The sequence below is a fragment of the Gorilla gorilla genome, chromosome 12 (assembly GCF_029281585.2).
Source record: "Gorilla gorilla gorilla isolate KB3781 chromosome 12, NHGRI_mGorGor1-v2.1_pri, whole genome shotgun sequence".
Classification (NCBI taxonomy): domain Eukaryota; kingdom Metazoa; phylum Chordata; class Mammalia; order Primates; family Hominidae; genus Gorilla; species Gorilla gorilla.
The window spans coordinates 47,863,486-47,885,773 of NC_073236.2; the positions used below are offsets into that span (position 1 = coordinate 47,863,486).

The 22,288-nt window shown below is 49.7% G+C and overlaps 1 protein-coding gene, 1 long non-coding RNA gene and 1 pseudogene across 2 annotated transcripts; 2 read left to right on the forward strand and 1 right to left on the reverse strand.

Moving 5' to 3' along the window:
- Nucleotides 1-8,453: 8,453 nt before the first annotated feature.
- Nucleotides 8,454-11,059, forward strand: LOC101143300 (glycosylphosphatidylinositol anchor attachment 1 protein-like; annotated as a pseudogene).
- A 1,586-nt stretch (nt 11,060-12,645) lies between these two features.
- On the reverse strand, nt 12,646-14,776 carry LOC101143668 (zinc finger and BTB domain-containing protein 45). The gene is given in 8 exon segments (XM_063695468.1): nt 12,646-13,080; nt 13,082-13,737; nt 13,740-14,060; nt 14,063-14,165; nt 14,168-14,207; nt 14,209-14,250; nt 14,252-14,564; nt 14,773-14,776. Coding segments are annotated over 8 exon segments (1,557 nt in total). The 3' UTR covers nt 12,646-13,002.
- A 174-nt stretch (nt 14,777-14,950) lies between these two features.
- On the forward strand, nt 14,951-22,017 carry LOC109025174 (uncharacterized). Its single transcript, XR_002004428.4, has 2 exons — nt 14,951-19,961; nt 20,547-22,017. It is a non-coding gene; the product is annotated as an uncharacterized lncRNA (long non-coding RNA).
- Nucleotides 22,018-22,288: the final 271 nt, after the last annotated feature.

Sequence of the window (22,288 nt, forward strand, 5' to 3'; positions counted from 1 at the left end):
CTGAACTCAGGGCTGCCCACCCCAAACCTTCAAGTTCCACTTTTGGGATATGTGAAGCCTCTTGTCTTTCACTCTCCCTGGATGCTCCATGGGGAGACTCGGCCCCTAAGGCTCACAGCCTCCTCCACTCCGCTTCCTGCCAAATGCATCTCCAGGCAATGGGGGAGGCCTGAGAGGCCCAGGGCATGGGGCTTGTTCTTTTTTGAGCATTTTCACTTTTACAAGCCCTGGAACATTTGTTCATTGGGTTTTTGCTTTGTCTTTCTAATGACAGTCTATTAAAAATAACAATTTTTCTGCTGGGTGAGGTGGCTCACGCCTGTAATCCTAGCACTTTGGGAGGCTAAGGCAGGTGGATCACCTGAGGTTAGGAGTTCGAGACCAGCCTGGTCAACATGGTGAAACCCCATCTCTACTAAAAATACAAAAATTTGCTGGGTGTGGTGGCGGGTGTCTGTAGTCCCAGCTACTCTGGAGGCTGAGGCAGGAGAATCGCTTGAGCCCGGGAGGCGGAGGTTGCAGTGAGCCGAGATCACACCATTGCATTCCAACCTACTGTTCCATTGCACTCTAGCCTAGGCAATAAGAGCGAAACTGCGTCTCAAAATGAATGAATGAATGAATGAATGAATGAATGAATGAATGAATGAATAAATAAATAAATAAAAGGCTGGGCGTGGTGGCTTACACCTGTAATCCCAGCAATTTGGGAGGCCGAGGTGGGTGGATCACCTGAGGTCAGGAGTTAAGAGACCAGTCTGGCCAACATGGGGAAACCTCGTCTCTGTTAAAAATACAAAAATCGGCTGGGTGTGATGGCGGGCACCTGTAATCCCAGCTACTCGGGAGGCTGAGGCAGGAGAATCAATTGAACTGGGGAGGTGGAGGTTGTGGCAAGCTGAGATCGCATCACTGCACTCCAGCCTGGGCGACAGAGTGAGACTCCGTCTCAATAAATAAATAAATAAATAAAACAATTTTTAAAAGTGAGGTAACTTTACAAATGCAAGTGAGTGAAGCAGGACGATGGCAGGGCAGCAAGCCACTGTCATCCTCTCTCCCTGATCCTTTCCCTTCCTAGAGGCCACGGCCAGCTCTCAGTAAAAGCTACAGCTGACCCATTCCTTTCCCCAAGCCCAGGCTCCTGGGACGCCCCAGACCTTCCCCCATAGGGCACAGACAGATGATGCCCTCCCCTTTTGTAAGGAACAAATATATTTGGGAAGAATCAATGCCTTTGGTTGTGAGAATCAGAGGCCATCCTGTTTGGAGGACATGGTGTTGTAAGAACAAACTGATATTCTGTATTTGTGGTAAGGCCCTTCTGGCGACTGTGGAGGAGGACATGGGCCTCAGACATGGCTTAGGGGTGTCCAGGGCTGGCAGGGCCTGGAAGGTGATGCCTTTCCTGGGGAGTAAGAGAGTGGGATTGCTTAAAACCATGGCGTGACCCGGCAATCTCACAGATCTCGAGGCATGTGATCCTGTCTCAGGCCCCCGTTTTCTACCTTTGGGCTCTACTTGTCCTCAGGTTCCTCCCAGATGGGATTTCCTTCCATGTATAAACCCTGCCTGTGAGCCTAGGCGTCTCTGTTAGGACGCTGGTATGTTCCTCTGGTTTTATAGCTCTTTGCCCACGGCAGCTCTGATGTCAGGTGGCCTGGGCCCTGCACAGGTCGGTGGGAGGGTGCAGGCCCTGGGTGAGGAGATCAGGGACGTGATGGCTCATTGGACCTCAAAGGTGATGGGAAAGAGCAGTGTCTTCCCTGGCTCCCCACACAGCAGTATGTTGGCCTCCAGGGCTGTTCCATCACCCATGACAGCATGGACCGTGCTGTAGCCACTCTGGAAAGCGACCCTTGGAAGGGAGCTTGTGCAGGAGACAGGAGGACTGATGTGCACCCAGCAGTGTCATGGGGACAGGGCGCTGGCCAGCTGGGCGGGACTCACACTCCTGACACCCAGTTTCCAGGATACTCCTTCACCCCCACCCCAGGGAAGATCCCTGCCCTAGATTTTCTCCCTCTCATGTCCAGCAAATGCTGTGCCAGAGCCCTGGAATTCCATGCGGCAAGCTAGGAAGATGGAGAGCTGAAATGAGGAAGTCATCACCTTTTCCAAAGAGAAGGTAGGCTCAGTACCACCCGGGTGCCCCTTGGGCGAGCTCTCCGGGCTGGGGAACAGGAGTAGGGGCTATGTCAGGTGCAGACAGAAGCAGGGAATCTTCCAGGGGGCACTGTAGAATGTTCCATTGCAGCAGCTCATACCCTGTCAGGCTTAGACATTTAGACATTGAGACTTGGAGATCCCCGGCAATTCGTATTCAAGGTCAAAGGGCCAGTGACAGAAAGAGGAAGGCCCACTGTGTCATTCACAAAGTGCATCCAAACCCATCATCCCAGGTGACCCTCACAATAACCCCGTGAGTTTTGCAGGCCAGGAGCCTCCTCAAAGGAGGAGTCAGGAATGTCGGGGTTAACAACTCCTCCAAGTCAGGACCAGGAAATGCTGTCTCCAGCACCAACCTAGGTTCCCTATGCTTCCTCCCACACCACAGCTTATGGGCGACTGCCACCTCATGGACAGAGCCCTTCCCTGTCCAATTTCCACCAGGCTCCTTCCTCTGATCATCCCCTCAGACACCTTGTTTTCTGAGGCCAGTCACTCTGGGAACTGTTGTCCTTGGCAAGTGGGGACCTGGGACTTTGCAGAAAGCAGATGCTAAGGTCATACTTGGCTGGGACCAGCATTGGACAGCAAACCTCACCTTTTATTTTTAAATTTTATTGATTTACTTATTTGAGACACAGTCTCATTCTTATCCAGGCTGGAGTACAGTAGTGTGATCACGGCTTGCTTCAACTTCTGCCTCCCCAGCTCAGGTGATCCTTCCATCTCAGCCTCCCTAGTAGCTGGGACTATAGGCTTGTACTGCCATGCCCAGCTAATTTTTGTATTTTTTGTAGAGACAGGGTTTGGCTATGTTGCCCAGGCTGGTCTCAAACTCCTGGGCTCAAACGATCCTCCTGCCTCGGCCTCCCAAAGTGCTGGGATTATAGATTTGAGCCACTGCGCCTGGAGAAACCTCACCTTTTGAAACTCATGCCTTGTTTGTCCTCCTGCCAGCACATTGGTGCTGCCTCCTAAGGAAGCAGCAAACATCCATTATCAACAAATATGCTGACCTTCTAGGGTGATTTAAGATTGGTGGTCTTTGATAGTGATAGTAAAGTGATTGAAATATTTATTCCATCCTCTACAAAACTCAAGTAAAAATAGTTTTCTGCATGTGGTCCTCAATATATTCAGTCCATGGGCTCAACCAATCTCAGGTGAAAAATATAAAAAAATAAAAATAAAAAAGCAATACAACGTAACAACTATTTACATAGCATTGACACTATATTAGGTGTTATAAGGAATCTAGAGATGATTGAGAGTACACAGGAGGATATGCTCAGGTCATATGCAAATACTACACCATTTTCTATCAGAGACTTGATTGAGTCTCTGTGGATTTTGGTATCCTTGGGGATCTGGAATCAGTCCCCCACGGACCCTGAGGGCTGAGTGTGCGTCCATCCTGGGATTGATCAGTGTCTCCCCAGAGTCTCCGAGAGGCTCAGTCTTGCTCTCTCAGTGTGATTTTGTGATATTATAAGCATGTGACTGGTCTGTGTCCCCAGTCCCTGGCAGTAGAGTTCTTAAACCCTTGCAGTTTTCTGAGACCTGTAGGGGTGACAGGAGCTTCTTTTGTTCTGAGGTGACTCTTGGTAGGCTCCTAGGAAGCTTCAGGGTGGCCCTGGTCAGAAAGACCACACACATGATGAGAGGGTTGAAACAGTCTGTCCGACCTCTGCACCCCCAGGGAGAGAAGAGGGCTGGAGATTGAGTGAGTCACCAGTGGCCAGTGATTTAATAAATCATGCCACATGATGGAACCCCCATAAAGCCCCCAGGTAACTGGGTTCTGAGAGCTCCCACGTTGGTGACCACAGGGAGGTGCTGGGAGGGTGTTGTGCCCAGAGGGTATAGGAGCTCTGTGCACCCCCTGCCATGGTGCCCTGTGCATCTCTTCCTCTTGGCTGTTCTGGAGTAGTGTCCCTTATAATAACCAGTGATAGGAAGCTGAGTGCTTTCCTGAGTTCTGTGCATCATTCCAGCTAATCATGGAGCCTGGGGATGGGGCTATGCAAACCCTCCATTGAAAGCTGGCCAGTCAGAAGTACGAGAGGCCTGGGGCTTGTGATTGGTGTCTGAAGTGAGGGCAGCCTTATGGAGCTGAGCCCTTAACCTGTGGGGTCTGCACTAACTCTGTTTAGTAAGTGTTAGAATTGAGTTGTGCATAAAAGCAGTTTGGACTAGGCTGGCCATAGAGGAGATGACAGGCCTGGTGCAGATTCACCTGGGAAGGGAAGGCAGCTGATGAACAGGGGCTGCGGGATACTCTCCTGGGCTGCCAGGAGCCAGTCTATGGCCCCAAAAGCACAGTGTGCAGGGTTTTAGCCTGGAATCCAGGAGAGACTGGAGAGAAGCCCCAGTCTGCCCTCCACCTCTTGCCCCGTCCAACCAGTTCCTCTAGACTGATGTTCTCTCTCCTATGACTTCCTACCCTGGGGGGGGGGGGGGGGGGGGGGGTCTCTGTAAGCCAATAATTGATTAGAAAAGTGAAAAGAAAGCAAATGAAACCAAGAGTCAGAGTCTTTTAGTGGGCTGGGCTTAGGGTTCCTTTATCAGATGGATGTCTCTGTCTTTCTTGCATATTGGTGACTGGATGCACTGAATGCAGTTGCATTACAGGAAAAAGATGTCCACCTCACATAAATAATGGAAGAGGGTTCCAAAGCCCCAGGCTCACCAAATGCAGGAGAAGCCACCCTCTCGTCATCTAAAGTGTGCTGCTGCCTCAGCAACGGGCCCAGAGAACACTCAAAACGAGTGTTAAATTCCAGGCCCGCATCACAGCGCTGGGGGAGGAAATTGCTCTGGGTCCATCGGGGCAGACCTACTCCTCCTAGCACCTAGATCCTTCCATCCTGGTCTGGGACTACCTGTTTTTCATCAAACTTACTTTACTGCAAGTTTCTTTCTTTCTTTCTTTCTTTTTTTTTTTTTTGAGACGGACTCACTCTGTCGCCCAGGCTGGAGTGCAATGGCGTGATCTTGGCTCACTGCAAGCTCTGCCTCCCAGGTTCACGCCATTCTCCTGCCTCAGCCTCCCGAGTAGCTGGGACCACAGGCGCCTGCCACCACGCCTGGCTAATTTTTTTGTATTTTTAGTAGAGACGGGGTACTGCAAGTTTCTTTACTCCACCTACAACCCAGACACTGGCAGAGTTTCCCTCCCATCCTTAGAGATAGAGGGTAAAACCACATGTTTGGAGGTTTAAAGATTTCCCAGAAGTCTTTTTCTAATTTTCTGGTATTAAATTGAAAAGAAAATAGAATGCACAGATGAAACATGCAAGGTGATGAATTTTCGCAAAGTCAATGTGCTGTGCAAGTAGGACTCAGGTCAGAAAACAGATTTATCCCAAATTCATCTGATAAGAGGACCCCAAATGCTTCTCAGGCGTGCTGACTGCTCAGCCTCCTACTCCATGACATCTCCATATGTGCAATACCACCTCCACACAGCTCCTGTGGAAGGCCTGGATTGCTGCCATGTGAACTTGGAAATGTCATTTCTCCTTCTGGCCATGCTGGGTTGAAGTTAAATGATTTCATATATTGTCTTCCTCCGTTAATCCTTCCAGTGGCTTCTCTTTATATCCACATTAAAACCCAAGTACCTTTTTTGCCTATGTAGTAGGCAGCCTCACTAATGGCTCCCCGTGATCCACACCCCTGGGATACACATCCTTGTGCAACGCCCTCCCTTTGAGTGTGGACTAGACCCTGTTCTAATCACAGAATATGGCAAAAGTGATGGGATATCTCCTCCAAGCTTTAGTTGTTAGTAACCATGGCTGACATTTTCTCAGATCTTCTCAGCTCTCTCTTCCCCCCTCTCTCCCTCCTCTCTTTCTCCTTTCCTCTCTCTGAGCCCTGGCTCTGGGGAGCAGCTGCTCTGTTAGAAGCTGCCCTAAGGGGAGGTTCCTGTGGCTTAGGACCCAGAGAGGGCAACAGAGGGGAACTTGGCCCTTCAGTCCACATGGAATCCTTCCAATAGCCCCATGAATGAGCTTGAAAGTAGATCCTGCCCCAGTTGAGTCTCAGAGGAGACCTCAGTCCAGCCCCCTGAGAGACCATGTGGTAGAAGCACCCTGCTGAGCTGGGCTGGGCCTGGGTCTGTGGAAACAGAGATAGTGAGCGCCCGTTGTTATGGGCAGCTACAGGTGGGGCAGTGTTTCCACACAGCAGTGGGGCCATCATACAGTGGACCTGGCCCAGGATCTGCTCCACCCTTCCCTCCCTCCCCTGCTCTCCCCCCAGCTCCCTCCAGCCACGCTGTCCCCCTTTCTAAGCTCTTCTCTGGACAAACTAATGTCTGTCCTAGAGCCCCTGCACAGTTCCACCTCCCCACACTGTGCTGGAAATGCCTGCAGGGCTGGCTCCCCCTTGTCATTCTGCTCATGGCATGACTGTCACCTCAGGGAGGCCTTTTCAGATCCCCCCACCATGAAGTGGCCCCCAGCCTCCCCTGCAGCAGTTGCTTTACTTCGACACAGCACTTGCTCCTTTCCCCACTTATATGTTTTGTGGCTTGGTCCCGCTCCCCCTCCAGATGGTGCGCTCCTGGAGGGCAGGGACCATACCGTGTCTGTCTTTTTCACTGCAGCACCCAAGCTTAACTCAGGCCCTGGAACAAGGTAAGTGCTCTGGGTATCATGACTGAATGAGTAAATGAGAGGATCTGGAGCCCATCACTCCCACATCCTACCACGGACCAGCTCGGACTGTGGAGATGGATGCTGACAATAGGAAATGCAGGTCAGGTTGGAGGCAGGGGAATGGCCTGAATGACCCCTGGCTCTTCCCTGGCTCAGGTGCTCCCGCAGAACACAGTGGGCACATGTCTTCCCCTGGTGGCCAGAGCTTGCACTGCATCCAAAGAAGGAAAACCACAACACAACTTGCAAGGCAAATCCACGCCCCCACATCCCAGGGGGCAAAAATCCAAGAGGATTGAGAGAAATATCAGAAAACCCTCTTATTCCTACTGCCAGCACTGGCCTGGGGTCCAGACACTTCCAAGGCTTCCTCACCACATCCAGGGAGGTGGCCCCGGCTCCACTTCCACAGTAGGAGGACCTGAGGCTCCCACACTGGGGTCTTTGCCCTTGTCCAGGGATGCGTGGTTCATGCTCTGCTGCTCCAAGTCTCAGTGCATCAACCACCCTGCCTCTCTCTGCTCAGAAGGAACTCCAGGGGTAGAAAGCATTTTCTAAGAACCTTGGAGCACAGTGGGTCACCTATGGAGAGCTGGGGCAACGGAGGCTTTCTGAGCCTGTGGGACTCTTGAGGTGACCCACGCCAAGCACCTCAGTATGTAGGGAAGGAAACTGAGGTCTTCTTTCCTGTAGCCCCTTCAGTCTAGGGGGCTCATCCTGGTTGAAGGTGCCCAGAGCAGTGGACACAGGACCCCAGGCCCTGCTTTCCCCTGACTGCCGTGGAGGTGGCACCAGACCAGGCTGACCCAGGGGACCTTAGGGACCCCAGCCTGGCCTCTTTGCATCTCTCCCCTTCCCATGCTATGGGCCCTGGTCATGGTGCTGGTGATTGGATGCTGCTGTCTGTAGCAGAGCTGCCTCAGCCTCTTTCTTCTTTCCCCCTGTTACCTCCCCAGGATCCACTTCTCCTCCCATCCTACCCTTAGTCACCCCCTGTGATGTCAGCTTGTGCGTGCCTGTGGGTATGCACCTTTGGGGATGCTGAGAGGAAATGGCCTCTCCTGGGAAAAGTGAGTCAGGGTCTGCAGGATTTTAGGGGCTCCGATTCCCAAAGCAACCCCATGGGGTATGGTTCAGCCCTGGCCTAGGAGATGGTAACTGGACTCTGCCCATGTCCTGTGTCCTGGGCCAGCCCCTCCTCTCTCTGGGCCTGGGTTTCCCAAGTGTCTAATGAGGGGTTGGACTGGAACTGCATATGGAAGTCTCAGTGTGGACCTGTCTGGCTCCCTCCATACCTGGTGGGTGAGTGGGATGTGCTCTGGGGTAACCTTGGGCCTCCTCATGAGTGGGCATGCGTGAACCTTGAAGGGGATGCCTGGGCCTCATGCCCATGGCCACACATGCACACAGGGTCTGCATGGGCCCCAGGCAGCAGGTGCACCAGAGCCACACTGCACAGCACATTGCATGGCACCAGTGGTTCCTCCAGCGCGTGTCCCACGGTTCCTGTCTCCTGCAACCAGGAAGTAAGCCAACCTTACTTAACCACATGGACTTGGGGGAAGGGAGTAGTTCCCCAGGAGGAAACTGAGCCTCTGTGACTATTAGAAGTGGCCATGGATGTGGGACCGGCGAGAGCCCCAGATCTTTACAGTCATGCCGGTCACCTACACCCCTGCCTCTTGCAGGAGCGTGTGTCCCAGGGAAGGGCAGGACTGGTCCCAGCTCACAGAGATTCAGGGAAAAGTGAGTGCCTCAGCTGGGGTTAGATTTGTCTACACACAGCAGAAAGTTCAGAACAGTTGTGGCATAGACAAGACAGAGTGCTTTCTTTCTCCTGTTAAAGAACTCTGGAGGTGGCTGTCCATGCTGACCCGGGCTGTCCCCATAGCCATCAGCCAGCACCTGTCCTGCTGTCCCAGAGTCTCAGTAGCTGACTTCTGTCCTCAATGCTGTCTCTGGACCCCAGAGGGCTGTGCTTCAGAGATAGGAAGAGGAGAGAAGGAAGGACCAAGACCTGCTCAGCTGTGTGAGTTCCAGGCAGACAGCCTCTGCGAGTCCCTCACAGTGCCTCTGCTCATGCCCAGTTAGCTTGGACTTGTTCTGGTCACCTTAGCTACAAGGTAGGTTAGTTAGGAGCGGTAGCCTTTTTGCTTGGCAAGTTGCTGCCGAGGATAAAACCGAGCCCTCTGTTCTTAAGAAACAGGGAAGTATGAAAATCCTGGGTGAAGACCAGCGTTGTCTCCCTACACTGAACTGCAAGATGAAGGGGAGGAACTGAGTTACCCTTAGATAAATTGGGAATTTATTTGTCTAAAACAGACTCTCTTTTCTTGGTATGTATTCATTGAAGAGAGAGAAAAAGTCATGGCTCTCAGCCAGGATATGTGAATAGGAAGGCTGCTTTCAGTGCCTAAGCAGGATGATAGGAAGTGATGTGTTGGCTTCCACCTGACTGTAATTTGTAAGGAGCTCTGAGAAAACCCTCTTCTGTTTCATCAATGGGGCAAGGCCAGCACAGGGGTTTATGGAGACTTCTAGGCAAGCAGCATGTTCCTAAAAGCTAAGACTAATTTAAATCTCTAAACTAAAAAAGTAGAATGGTTTGACCCCACCATTTTGACTAGAGATATTTCAATTCTCATAGTGAAGATTAATAATACAAATAATCCACGCAAAATGGATAACGGTTAAAACTATATGTGATACAACTTATGATGACTAAAAATTGTTGGAAGAAAAATATTTTGGAAAATATTTTGTTGTGTTTAATTTGATCCTGAAAAGTTGACTTAAAGAAATACTGATCCCTAAAGAAAACTTACAATAGCAGAATCTGTAGTCAGTTAATTTTGATGTGGCCCAAAACAGAGTCATTTAAATAAAAAAAAAATCCTGATAAAATAGTTTTGGTGAATTAAAAATAAGAGTCGATGAGCTAGAGGCTGGGCATGGTGGCTCACATCTGTAATTCCAGCACTTTGGCAGGCTGAGGCAGGTGGATCACTTGAGGCCAGGAGTTCAAGACCCACCTGGCCAACATACAAAAAGTAGCCAGGCATGGGTGAGGCATGCCTGTAATACCAGCTACTCAGGAGGCTGAGGCAGGAGAATGGCTTGAACCCAGGAGGTGGAGGTTGCAGAGAGCCGAGATGATGCCACTGCACTCCAGCCTGGGTGACAGAGCAAGACTCTGTATAAAAAAAATAAAAAATAAAGTGGATGAGTTAGAATTGGGTTTCTATCCTTTATTTTTATAAAATGGATCAAGGTTTTAACATGTCTGAATAAAATTTGCCATGGACAGCTGCCCAACCTTGACCTGCTCAATCTCTTCCAGACCTTCTGCCAGAAAGTGGGCCTGCTGTGCACGCTTCAGGGTAAGCTGCAGCCCCAGGACTGGACATTGTTGGACGAACTGCTGCAGGGCCTGCAAACACTGCTGCTCATGATTTTGTGGCAGGCCTCCCATGGCCTCTTCCTGCGCTACCATGTGGAGGCCCTAACCCGCATCGCATCAATAGCTTCCGCCAGTACAAGTATGACCTGGTGGCAGCGGGCAAGGCTTTGGAGGGCATGTTCTGCAAGCTCAACCACCTCCTGGAACACCCGCACCAGCTGTTCTTCCTCTACCTGCTCCCCACTCTGTCCCGCTTCGTCTCCATCGGCCTCTACATGCCCGCCACCAGCTTCTTGCTCCTGGTCCTTGGTTTCAAGGCTCTGCAACTGTGGATGCTGTTGCATGAGGCCGGAGTGGGCCTTGAGGAGCTCAGGGGGGCCCCTGACCCTAGTGTCCCCCCTCCCCCAGCACAGGGTGGTAAGCACACAGGTCCCAGACAGGGGCTGGATGGCTCTGAAGCTGGTAGCCCTGATCTACCTAGTACTGCAGCTGGGCTGCATCGCCCTCACCAACTTCTGACTGGACTTCCTGCTGGCTGCTACTATGGTGCTGCCACTGTGCTCGCCGAGCCTTTGGGCCCTGGACCCTCTATGCTGCCCTGCTGGTGTTGACAAGCCCGGCAACCACGCTCCTTGGCAGCCCATTCCTGTGGCGGGAGCTGCAGGAGGCACCACTGTCACTGGCCGAGGGCTGGCAGCTCTTCCTGGCAGCACTGGCCCAGGGTGTGCTGGAGCACCACACCTAAGGCGCCCTGCTCTTCCCACTGCTGTCCCTGGGCCTCTACCCTTGCTGACTACTTTTCTGGAATGTGCTCTTCTGGAAGTGAGATCTGCCTGTCCGGGGCACCAGGCTGGGACAGAGACTCCCCAAGGACCCCATTCTGCCTCCTTCTGGGGAAATAAACAAGTGCCTGTTTCAGCTGCTTTAAAAAAAAATACAAAAAAAAAAAAATGCCCTGGAAAATACTGTGTTAGCAAAAAGATTTAAAGATTGGTATAATTCTGATTTAAATGTTTCATTTAGCACAGAATCAAACATTGCATAGGAACAAAATTTTCTGAGACAAAATGGCTGGGTTTAAATGGGTTTAAATGTCTAAAAAATACTTAGCTAACAGTGTGGTTAAATTTTTACTTATTTTATTTATTTTTGAGATGGAGTTTCATTCTTGTTGCCCAGGCTGGAGTGCAGTGGTGTGATCTCAGCTCACCGCAACCTGCACCTCCAAGGTTCAAGTGATTTTCCTGTCTCAGCCTCCTGAGTAGCTGGGATTAGAGGCGCTTGCCACCACACCCAGCTAATTTTTGTATTTTCAGTAGAGATGGGGTTTGCCATGTTGACCAGGCTGGCCTCGAACTCCTGACCTCAGGTGATCCACCATTCTCAGCCTCCCGAAGTGCTGGAATTACAGGCGTGGGCCACTGCCCCTGGTCAAGTGTTTTTTCTTTTTTTCTTTTGAGATGGAGTCTCACTTTGTTGCCCAGGCTGGAGTGCAGTGGCACGATCGAGGCTCACTGCAACCTCCGCCTCCTGGGCTTAAGCAATTCTCCTGCCTCAGCCTCCTGAATAGCTTGGATTACGGGCGCCCACCACCACACCTGGCTAATTTTTTGTATTTTTAGTAGAGATGGGGTTTCACCATGTTGGCCAAGCTTGTCTTGAACTCCTGACCTCAAGTGATCCGCCTGCTTTGGCCTCTCAAATTGCTACGATTACAGGCGTGAGACACCGCGCCCGGCCCCGGCCAAGTTTTTAAGCAGATACATCAGTTACATGTGCTGAAATATCAGATGACTCCCCCAGATTTCACTGACTTCACATTATATTTTGGACCCACCAGAGGTTGCTGGCTGGGCGTTCAGGGTAGAGGCTGCTCCCCTCTGCGTGAGCATGCAGGAACCCAGAATCTTTCCATCAGGTGCCTCCGTCATCTCTGGGACCTCCTCCCACCTGCATCTATCGGTAGAAGGGGAGAGTGTGAGAAAGGCATTGGAGGCTTTTGTGGGCCAGCTCTGGAAGTGGCTCACGTTAGTCCATTGTCTCCCTTTGGCAAAAGCTGGTCATAGGACACACCTAACACAAGGGGACTATGAACTAGAGCTTTTATTTATTTATTTATTTATTTATTTATTTATTTATTTATTTATTTATTTAATTGTTTGTTTGTTTAGGCCCCATGGGCGCTGTGAACTAGAGCTTCTATTTATTTATTTATTTATTTATTTATTTATTTATTTATTTATTGTTTAGGCACCATGGCCTACACTCCTTTATTAGAGTGAGGGTCCCGAGGACCAGCCCCCATATATGATGGGTCCACTTGAGCCTCCTTAGGAGCCCCATGAGGGAGTGATGGCTTGGGTAGGGAGCCAGGGACCTTGCCCAGCCCGACACTGGAGCAGGAGAGCGGCCTCAGTCCCCACCCCAACCCCAGGAGAGGGCGGGGCGAAAACCGGAGTCAAATCTTGGGCCAGGTCCAAGGGCCTGAACGCCTGGTTTAGGCCGGAAATGGTCTAGTTCTCAGAGGTGGTCTGATCCCTAGCCAGTCCCAGGCCCAGTCCCAGGCCCAGCCCCAGCCCAGCACCACCTGGAAGGTTCAAGTACATGGAGGAGAGGAGTAAGGCGGACTTGGGCGTATGGAGAAAGGGGTGAAGGGAGAAAGAGGACTTGCGCTCAGGAGGGAGCGTGGCCTACTGGTGGGAAAGCGGGCGTGGCCGCCTGTGCGGGAGGTTGCGGATCCACAGTGGGCGAGACCAGGCCCCAGCCCCATCAGGGCGCGGGGTGCGCGGCCAGGTGGTGCTCCAGCAGCGCCTAGTGAGAGAAGACCTTGCAGTAGACGGGGGAAGGGCGCGCGCTCTGGCCGGTAAGTGCGCATGTGCATATTGAGCGAACTCTTCTGCGTGAAGGGCTTGGTGTAGACCGCGCACTGGAAGGCGTGCACGCAGGTGTGCGTGACCATGTGCTTGAAAAGGCAGTAGCGCAGCGAGAAGGATCGCCATCACACGGCGCACTGGTGCGGCTTCTCCCCCGAGTGGATGAACATGTGCTTGGTGTAGTTTTTCCTTGAGCTGAACGTCTTGCAACAGTGGCCGCACGCATAGGCAAGTGGCTCGGCACCTGGAGTGCGAGCAGTGGTGCCTGAGGGGGCCGTGGTGGGAGCAGCAGAGGGAGCCGGGGCCTCCCACAGCTGAGTGCCGGGGGCTGCCTCGGGCTGGAGTGTGGGGTAGAAGGCGGGTGGGGGCGCAGGGGCTGGCCCGGATGGTGCTGAAGGGGGTGGTGCGGGTGGTTCGGGAGCACCCAAGTGAAAGGGGAAGAGTGCGACAGGCGGCCCTGGGGTCTTCACGCCAGGCGGGCGGGGTCCAGCCAGTATGCAGTCGGGCTGGACAGGGGTCTCAGTGGGACAGCCTTCGGGGACAGCGCCATCCTTGTCGTGCCAAGCGGTTACATAGCTGTCTGGAAATACGTCCTCAGCTGCCCCAGATCCCAGAAGAAAATCTCTCCCACACCACTGTAGTCAGAGAGGCCAGTGGGTGCATGGAACTCCTCGCACGCGCTGTCAGCAGCAGCAGTGAGGAAGCCGGCAGCACAGTCTGGGAAGGAAGGAGGTGCTTGGCTCTCTCCCGGGCCGCCACCTTAGCCGTCCTCGCCATCGGTCTCATCGTCAGTTTCCTCGTCATCGTTGTCACCTCGGTCGTCAGGGGCCGCGGACAGTGAGGGGTAGGCACCAAGCCCCTCGGCTTTGGCAGGTGTCGGGGGCGCAGGCAGCTGCAAACTCGCGGGCTGGCGCTGCTTACCGCTGTGCGCGGCACCGGGGTGCCCCGGGGGTGCGCAGCCAGCAGGTGGCGCAGGCGGTGACGCAGCTGCTCAGGTGCGAGTGGCGGGGGCACAGGGGTGGGCAGGGGCGCGGGTGCAGAGGTGCTCGCGGGTGCAGAGGAGCGCGTGCGATAATCTGCGTGCATTCGTCGATAACTGTCTATGCGAAGCACCGACGCAGCCATGAGTACCTGCAGGGCTTCACTCTGCCACAAGGAGCGAACCGCTGTACAGGAGCTCGACTAGCTGTCGCACCGTCTGCACAGGCACCACCGAAGGCACACGGATCTCAGAGTGGCCGAGCAGCAGCTTGTCTTGGAAGGAGGGCGAGCCGATTGCCAGCCCGCAGCGGTGCGCACGCAGCGAAGCTTCACGAATGCACACAGTCACGTCGCAGAAGTGCCCACCCAGCTTCTGCCCATTGAGGGTCTCAAGCAGAGAGCGTGAGAAGTTCTGCAGATGTATGTGGCGCACAGCCTCTACAGCCGCTGACTCCGACTCCTCTTCAGGCACCAGGCCTGGCCGTGGCCGCCTTCTCACCGACTCCAAGTCAGCACTTCCGGGCGCTTCTCTTTATTTTTATACAGTTTTATTGAGATATAATTTACATGCTATCCAGCCCATCTATTTCAAGTGTACCATGCAAGGGGTTTGTATATATTCACAGAGTTGTGTATCCATCACCATCGTTTTAGAACATTCATCACTCCAGAAGAAACTACGTACCCATCAGCAGCCACTGCCCATTTCCCTGATCTGCCCCGCCCTAGGAAATCCGTAATCACTTTCAGTCTATGGATTTGCCTATTCTAGACCATTCATATAAATGAAGTCACACAACACTGGGTCTTATGTGACTGGCTTCTATCAAAGTTTGCAAGGTTCATTTATGTTCATGGTATGTATCAGTAGCTTGTTACTTTTTATGTTTGACTTCTATTCTGTTACTTACCTACACCATATTTTATCTATCTCTTCTGCAGTTTATGGGATTTAGGTCGTTTCCACGTTTTGGCTGTTCTAAATAATGCTGCTCTGAGCATTCACATACAAGCTTTTCACATGATTTCATTTCTCCAGATCTAGGAGTGCAATTGCTATATTATATGGCAACTCCGTGTTTCACTTTTTGACAAAGTGCCAGACTGCTTTTCAAAGGACAGCATCATTTTATATTCCTGCCAGCAACGTCGAGGGGTCCAGTTTCCACACATTCTCACAAACACTTACTGTTATCTGTCTCTCTAGTTATTGCCTTCCTGATGGATGTGGAGTGCTTTCTCATTGGTTTTGATTTGCATTGTTTAAATGAGTTATAAGATTGAGCATGTTTTCATGTTTATTGGCTGCTTGTATATCTTCTTTGGAGAAATGTCTATTCAGATTGTCTCCCCATTTTAAAATTGTGTTATTTTATTTTTTACTATTGACTTGTGAATGTTCAAACATGTATATATATATATATATATATTTTTTTTTTTTTTTTTTTGAGACGGAGTCTTACTCTGTTGCCAGGCTGGAGTGCAGTGACACGATCTTGGCTCACTGCAATCTCTGCGTCACGGGTTTAAGTGATTCTCCTGCCTCAGCCTCCTGAGTAGCTGGGACTACAGGCGTGCACCACCACGCCCGGCTAATTTTTGTATTTTTAGTAGAGACGGGGTTTCACCATGTTGGCCAGAATGGTCTCAATCTCCTGACCTCGTAATCCACCCACGTTGTTCTCCCAAAGTGCTGGGATTACAAGGTGTGAGCCACCGCACCCGGCCCAAACATATTCTTATACAATTCTCTTCTTAGACATAGGGTTTGAAAACATTTTATCTCACATTGTAATTATTTTTTCATTTTCTTGAAAGTCTACTTTGATACAGGAATATTTGTGAATTTTATGAAGTACAGCTTATCTATATTTTCTATTATACTTGTGGTTTTGGTATGATATCTATAAAATCATTGCCTAACCCAAGGTCACAAAGCCTCAGTCCCATATTTTCTCCTACGTGTACTAAACTTTTGGCTCTTATATTTAGGTCTTTGATCCATTTAGGGTTAACTTTTATAAATGGTGTGAGGGAGGGGACTAACTTCAGTCTGTACATGTGAACATCAATCTGTCCCAGGACATTTTTGAAAAGACTATTCACTCCCCATTGAATTGCCTTGTCTCCCTTGTCAAAGTCACAACAATTACTGTCCTCATTTTTGTATCTAGTCACATGTTCCTAGTTAGTAACTATAACTACCTTCTTCTACTACCCATTCTGTATTCCCTTAGCTTTCAGCAAGCAACTCAGTTGGTCTTGATTCTTTATATGGGGCAATGACCCAAACTTTCCTTCCTGAAGGAATTGGGCCATTGGCAGCTGTGCCCGAATTGGGTTGTTGTAGTTTTCCATTAAATTAATCACAGGGCATGATAGTAGGTAGCACTGAAGACACTCTAGGAGATCCCATGTATTCCAGAAGTATTATTTCTTAGTTCTGTGGAGTAGAAGCAATTAACCCTTGGTAGTCAGGATCAACCACCTCTGCCAGCATGGTAACTCCCTTCTTTGCCTGTCTATTCAGAGGCATGAGGAGCTCAGAGTGGACAGGGACTATCTTAACTTCCAGTTCAGTAGAATCATTTCTTTGTATCGTGGGGGATGCATTCCTCCTTTTGGGACCAAGACTTCTAGACCAGCAGAGCATAAAATTGAGGGACAGGAAATGAAAATTTTGCTGGTGTGTCACTAGGGGTAATAGTGATGATGAGAACCAACTGGTGTGGGAGACCATGAGTTGGATAAGGCACTCTGTAAGTCCAGACAGTAGTGTGATTTTTATGAAGTACAATTTATCAGTGGTGATAGGAACATTGAGGGTAGGAGGGGAAATTCTCATACATAGTGTCTGTTTCAGTGAGAACAAGACACTGCCTCTTCTATGATGGAGGTGGTTCAGAGTCACAGCCAGGTTACCTTGGGAGTGGAAGTCCATGTTGCAGAGCCCAGGCATCACCTCCACCCCTGCCACCATGGCCACTGTATTCATGAGCCCATTGAGCAATGACAGGGGTGGCTGGGGAAAGAGGCTGAGTGGTGTCCACAGAACAGGTCATCCTATCTGCTTGATTATTGAAATCCTTCTCTACCAAGGCCACCCTTTGGAGAGCATTTACATAATACTCAATGCACTCTTGCTTTTGGTTTACTCCTTTACTAGGTGAAACCAGTCCTAGTGGCTCATAACTGGGTTTTCCTATCATACTTGTCCTCAGTCCATAGGTGAAACAACAAATGTAGGGATGCTGAAAGTTGCTGAGTATGTGTCTATTCCAACCACAGGGTGGGTTCAGGGACACATTGGATCCACTGTGAAACAGACATGAGCTCACACTCCATCCACCAGCTAACCTCCATAAGTCCCTACTCTGGTGGACCACAGTGATGTTTTTGGTCTCTGGGAATTCCTGTCAAATCAGAGCCAGTGTCCAGTAATTCCCCAAATATCTGAGAATTTTCTTTTCTCTAAGTCACAGTCATCCTGGTAGAAGGCTGTAGGTCCCTTTGGGGAAGACTGGGAAAAAGATTAACTATGTAAGTTTTTGGCAACGTAGCAGCGTACTTCCCCAAGATCACCCAGCCTCCCCTTCACTTAGGGGTTGTGGGCCTGTGAACTGGCTCAAGTCTGGGAATTGATTGAGGGTTTAGATCTGTGTTTCATTAATTTGAGTTAGTCTTTTATTCAGTTGACCTAGAATTCTTCATTTTTTAAAGAACAACTAAGACTTTGGTACAGCCCATTAGCTCTCCCCGTGGATACCATGGACTACACAATGCCATGGGTTTCTGTGAGTCAAACCATTCTGACTGCTGCTTTGACACTGCTTTCCACTGTAGTGACCACACCCACCTCATCTTTGGTGATTAAGGACAGCCCATGTTCCCTGCCACCCCAGGATTCAATTATCCTCATTTTATTTAAAGATCCCAGTCCAGTGGCTGCAGTTGCTGCTGTAACATTTTGCCTACTGAGAGCACGAGCTCAAAGCTCTTCCAGGATACTGGGCTCCTCTCACAATATTCTTTCTCATGATCGTTGTGAGAAGTATGTTCTGTAGACCCTCCAGTGTGAGTGAGCAGGTCTGACATAATAAATCCAGTCTCCCTGAGTTTTTGCATACCTTCCTGTACACATAAACCAAGGAAGTTGTGACATCTCAACTTTATGTACCTTAGGTAAACTCTGATTCTGTTTCAGCCAACCAACCAAGTAACCAAACAAATAAGCAAACAGCCAACCAATCAACCAACAAGCAAGCAAGCAACAGACCAACCAAACAAGCAAGCAAGCAAGCAAGCACCAACCAACCAAGCAAGCAACCAACCAAGTAACCGATCAAACCAACCCTTGGAGCCCTTTCTAAAGCTTTGACCTACAACCCTGAATCCAGAATCTCTGTTTAGTGGGCCAACATTAATAAATTTAGCCTAATCCAACTTTATGTTACTTCCACCATGGTGGCACACACTTAATATCCATTCCCATGTATATTCTCCAGATTTCTTTCTGTATAAATTGTGTGTGTGTGTGTGTGTGTGTGTAGAAAGAGAGCATCAACTGAAAAATCACACAATTTTATAAATTTAGAAAAGAGAGCTTTATTTCTTATAAAGGTTTGCAGCCTGCAAGGTGGCCATTATGACAGGCTGGGAAGTGTGGCCTACAGCCAAGGCCAGAGGCAGGCCCTTCCAGGGAGGGAAGGAGAGGACGGGAATTTGAGCCGAATGAGTTGACTACATGTACATACTCAATAGGATATCAGAGGAGCTATATCATTTTATGAGAATACTCATAAAAGAGGTCCTAACACATGCATATTGAATAAACATGCATGTTCATTCTGGGGTGGAGACTTGACATTTAAATGTGTTATAATTAGGCCCTACACATCAAAAAGTGAAGCAGGGAATGAAGGTACTCAGCCTCTGTAAAGGCACAGCCTCTAAAACTGGCCAGAACCAGTCCATGGAGGATGGTCTCTTATCAGGAGAAAGTTACTGAAATCAGTCCCTTGTCCAGTGAAAGCTGTCGTTAAGGTCGGTGGGGCAGGAGATCAGTTACTCAGTGTCTGTGAACTGGGTGAGTTGTAATTGTTTTAATCTTGCTTCTCTCATAGCCAGTGCTTGCTTGGCTGCTAGAGAAAAATAAAAACTATGTGGTAGTTAGAATCTAGTTTATTCTTTAAGAGTAGGGTACAAGACTTAACCCTTGCCTGGCATGGCCCTAGGTCCTGTTTATAATTTGGGGTCTTGTTGCCACAAAGAATCTGTTCTGTCAGTCTCATGATCTCTATTTTAACATTAATGCTGTTCAGTTGTTGGGTCTAAACCATAAGAGGGAGAGAGGTACAGGGAGGTATGTCTGACCTCCTGTCCTGTCATGGCCAAGAACTGAATTTTAAGATTTATTTGAGGTTCTGTTGGCCAACAGGGGGTCTGCTAAGTTGGGTGGGGGGCTTAGGATTTTATTTTTAGTTCTCAAGGGAGATGAAATACTTTAATCCATTGGCCCCAGTGACTATTGGACTAACATGGCTATGATCTGTCAGACAGACTTCAGGCTGGCACCCAGGCAAAATTCTGTACTGTAGTAAATGCATCATGCACATTTGTAACAACATGTACATAACAATGTCACAAAATACTTTCACGGTGACACCTAGATTAGTGTTCTGTTGAATAGCTGATGATATAAACTGGCTCATTTGATGCCAAGACTGTCCATCACCACCATACCAAGGTCATCACTGATCAGAGGCCTAACCCAAGGAGGGGGTCATGTGCAGACCCAGCTGTGGGGAGGAAAGATGCTGCAGAGGAGACGGATGCCCACAGAGGCCCCTGAGCGGATACCATGCTCACTAAGTGGTAAGTATAGACTCAAGGTAGGCTGTCAGGTCTCCCCCTGTGCAAATGGGACATCCACTTGAGAGTCAAGGGTCTGTTTGGGTGGCAGGGATAGCCACTTCTGAAGGTAGAAAGGAAAATAAGCCACCAAATTGGTATCTTTCTGTGAAATGGACATCGTGCTTAGAATCTCCATTTTCCCCACAACCTGGAGGAATAAGTATTGTCATCTGCATTTTGAGGAATGCTGAGGAATCTGACTCAACAAAATTAAATTACTCGCCTAAGCAATTAGCAATTAACCAAGTCTTTCTGACTCAGAAACCCAGCTGTTGCCTGTTCATATCCAGCCCCTGTATTGGAATCAAGATCTGCCCTATTCTCAGTGCAGCAAGATCCAGGCAGATCACACTGGACTCCCAGCACTGAATCTGGCTCAAGGGGACATGAAATTTGACTGGGTCATAGGGCTCAGGAGCATCACTCTCAAAAATAGCAGTACAGGAAGAGGCGATGGCCCTAAACAGCATTTGCAGGCAGATCCCATGTTAATCATAAGGGCCAGGACTCTCTCACTGTCTGTCTCTCTCTCTGTCTCTCCTCTAGGGCTGACCCCACATTGGACACCGCTGCATCCATGTCCATCACACAACACAGCTGCCGTTTCTTCTGCCTGCTTATGGGAAAGTCCCCTCTTCTCCTCCGTTTTCTTCTCTTCCTGCCCTATCACACCGTGCACTTCTCCCTTTCCTTAAAGAACCACCATCAACTTTAGGAGGAGGGAAAGGGGTGGCTCTGGCAGGAAAAGCCAGAATCCCCTCTAGCCAGCAGAGAGAGAGGAATGGCTGCATGTTTTCTCCCCCAGTCCAAGGCACTGGGTCTTGGCTGGGTTGCAGGTTCCAAGCTGCTCTCCTGCTGTGTCGGTGAGTTCTGGCCAACCTGCAACCTCCTGATGTGGCCATTGCAGTTCATCGAGTCTTCAGGGACTCCCCATGGCCTGGAGTACTTTGCCTTGCTTACATGGGAGAGGAGAATGGATTTATAGAGAACATCATCTAAATCCAACTTGACCATTGTGTGGCCACACTTGCTAGATTGCTATAGTCTAAATCTAGCATTGTAGAAAGACGGGGGAGCTTGGAGCTGCGCAAACCCAGGTCTGGATGGAACTGGCTCCTTAGCTTGGAAGGTGAATGATCCTGGCAGGACTCTTAGCCTCCCTGGGTCTCAATTTCTTTATCTGTTTCATGGGAATGAGGATCTCTGCTGGGTGGTTGGGTGATGTGGGGGCTGTGTGAAAACAGCTTGTCAATACAAGCCAAAATAGAAATATTTCTCCACAGAGTATGAAGGTCAAATGAGAGAATACATTTAAATTAAATGGAAAATTAAAATGGTAAAAAATGCAAAGCTGTATTGAAAGTTCCGAGCTTCTCTATAAGGAGCTTTTTGACTATGTAAGAATCCTGTACTCGTTCCCCCTAAATATAAAAAAAAAGTTGAAGGAGGCAGAAGGGAGAGTGATGCACGATGGGCAAGGACTTCACCTGCTGTTGCTGGCTTTGAGGATGGAGGAAGGAGGCTACAAACCTAGAAGTTGGAGCCCCTAGAAGCTAGAAAAGGCAGGGACCCGATTCTTTACTTGAGCCTCCAGAAGGGACACAGCCCCGCCAGCACCTTGACTTTAGCCCGGTGAGATCCTCTTAGGACTTTTGGCAACCAGAACTATAAAACAGAAATGGAAGCCACTGAGTCTGTAGCTGTTTGTTGCAGCAGCAATAGAAAACTAATGCAGAGCCCAAGAAATCACTGGTGATGAGATCAGGAAAGTGGGCTCAGGAGGTCTGGATCTGTGATGAGATGGGGGAAGTGGGCTCAGGAGGTCTGGATCTGTGATGAGATGGGGAAAGTGGGCTCAGGAGATCTGGATCTGTGATGAGATGGGGAAAGTGGGCTCAGGAGGTCTGGATCTGAGTTGGGGATCTGGAGTGGAAGGGGAATTCATTTGTTCATTGTCTATCCTTTTGCATTGATTGAATTTTTTTCTATATATATATGTGAATTTTCACAATAAAATTTTTTTCCAAAATAAAATAAACAAAAGGGGCTTTTTGCAACCCAATTCCTATCTATGTCTGAGTCCACTTGTATTGAATGAGTCTTTCTGCTAACGTCCTTATATTTGGGTGACAATCTGAATGTCAGCGACCAATCAGAGCAGAGGCAGACTTTGGAGTGGGCAGGGCATCCTGAGGGCCCTGATTCCTGCCATGAGGCATAACCATTTAGGTGCCAGACCATGGGGAGGTCCAGGGGTTGCAGGGGAGGGCTGTGCATCTGCAATGGCT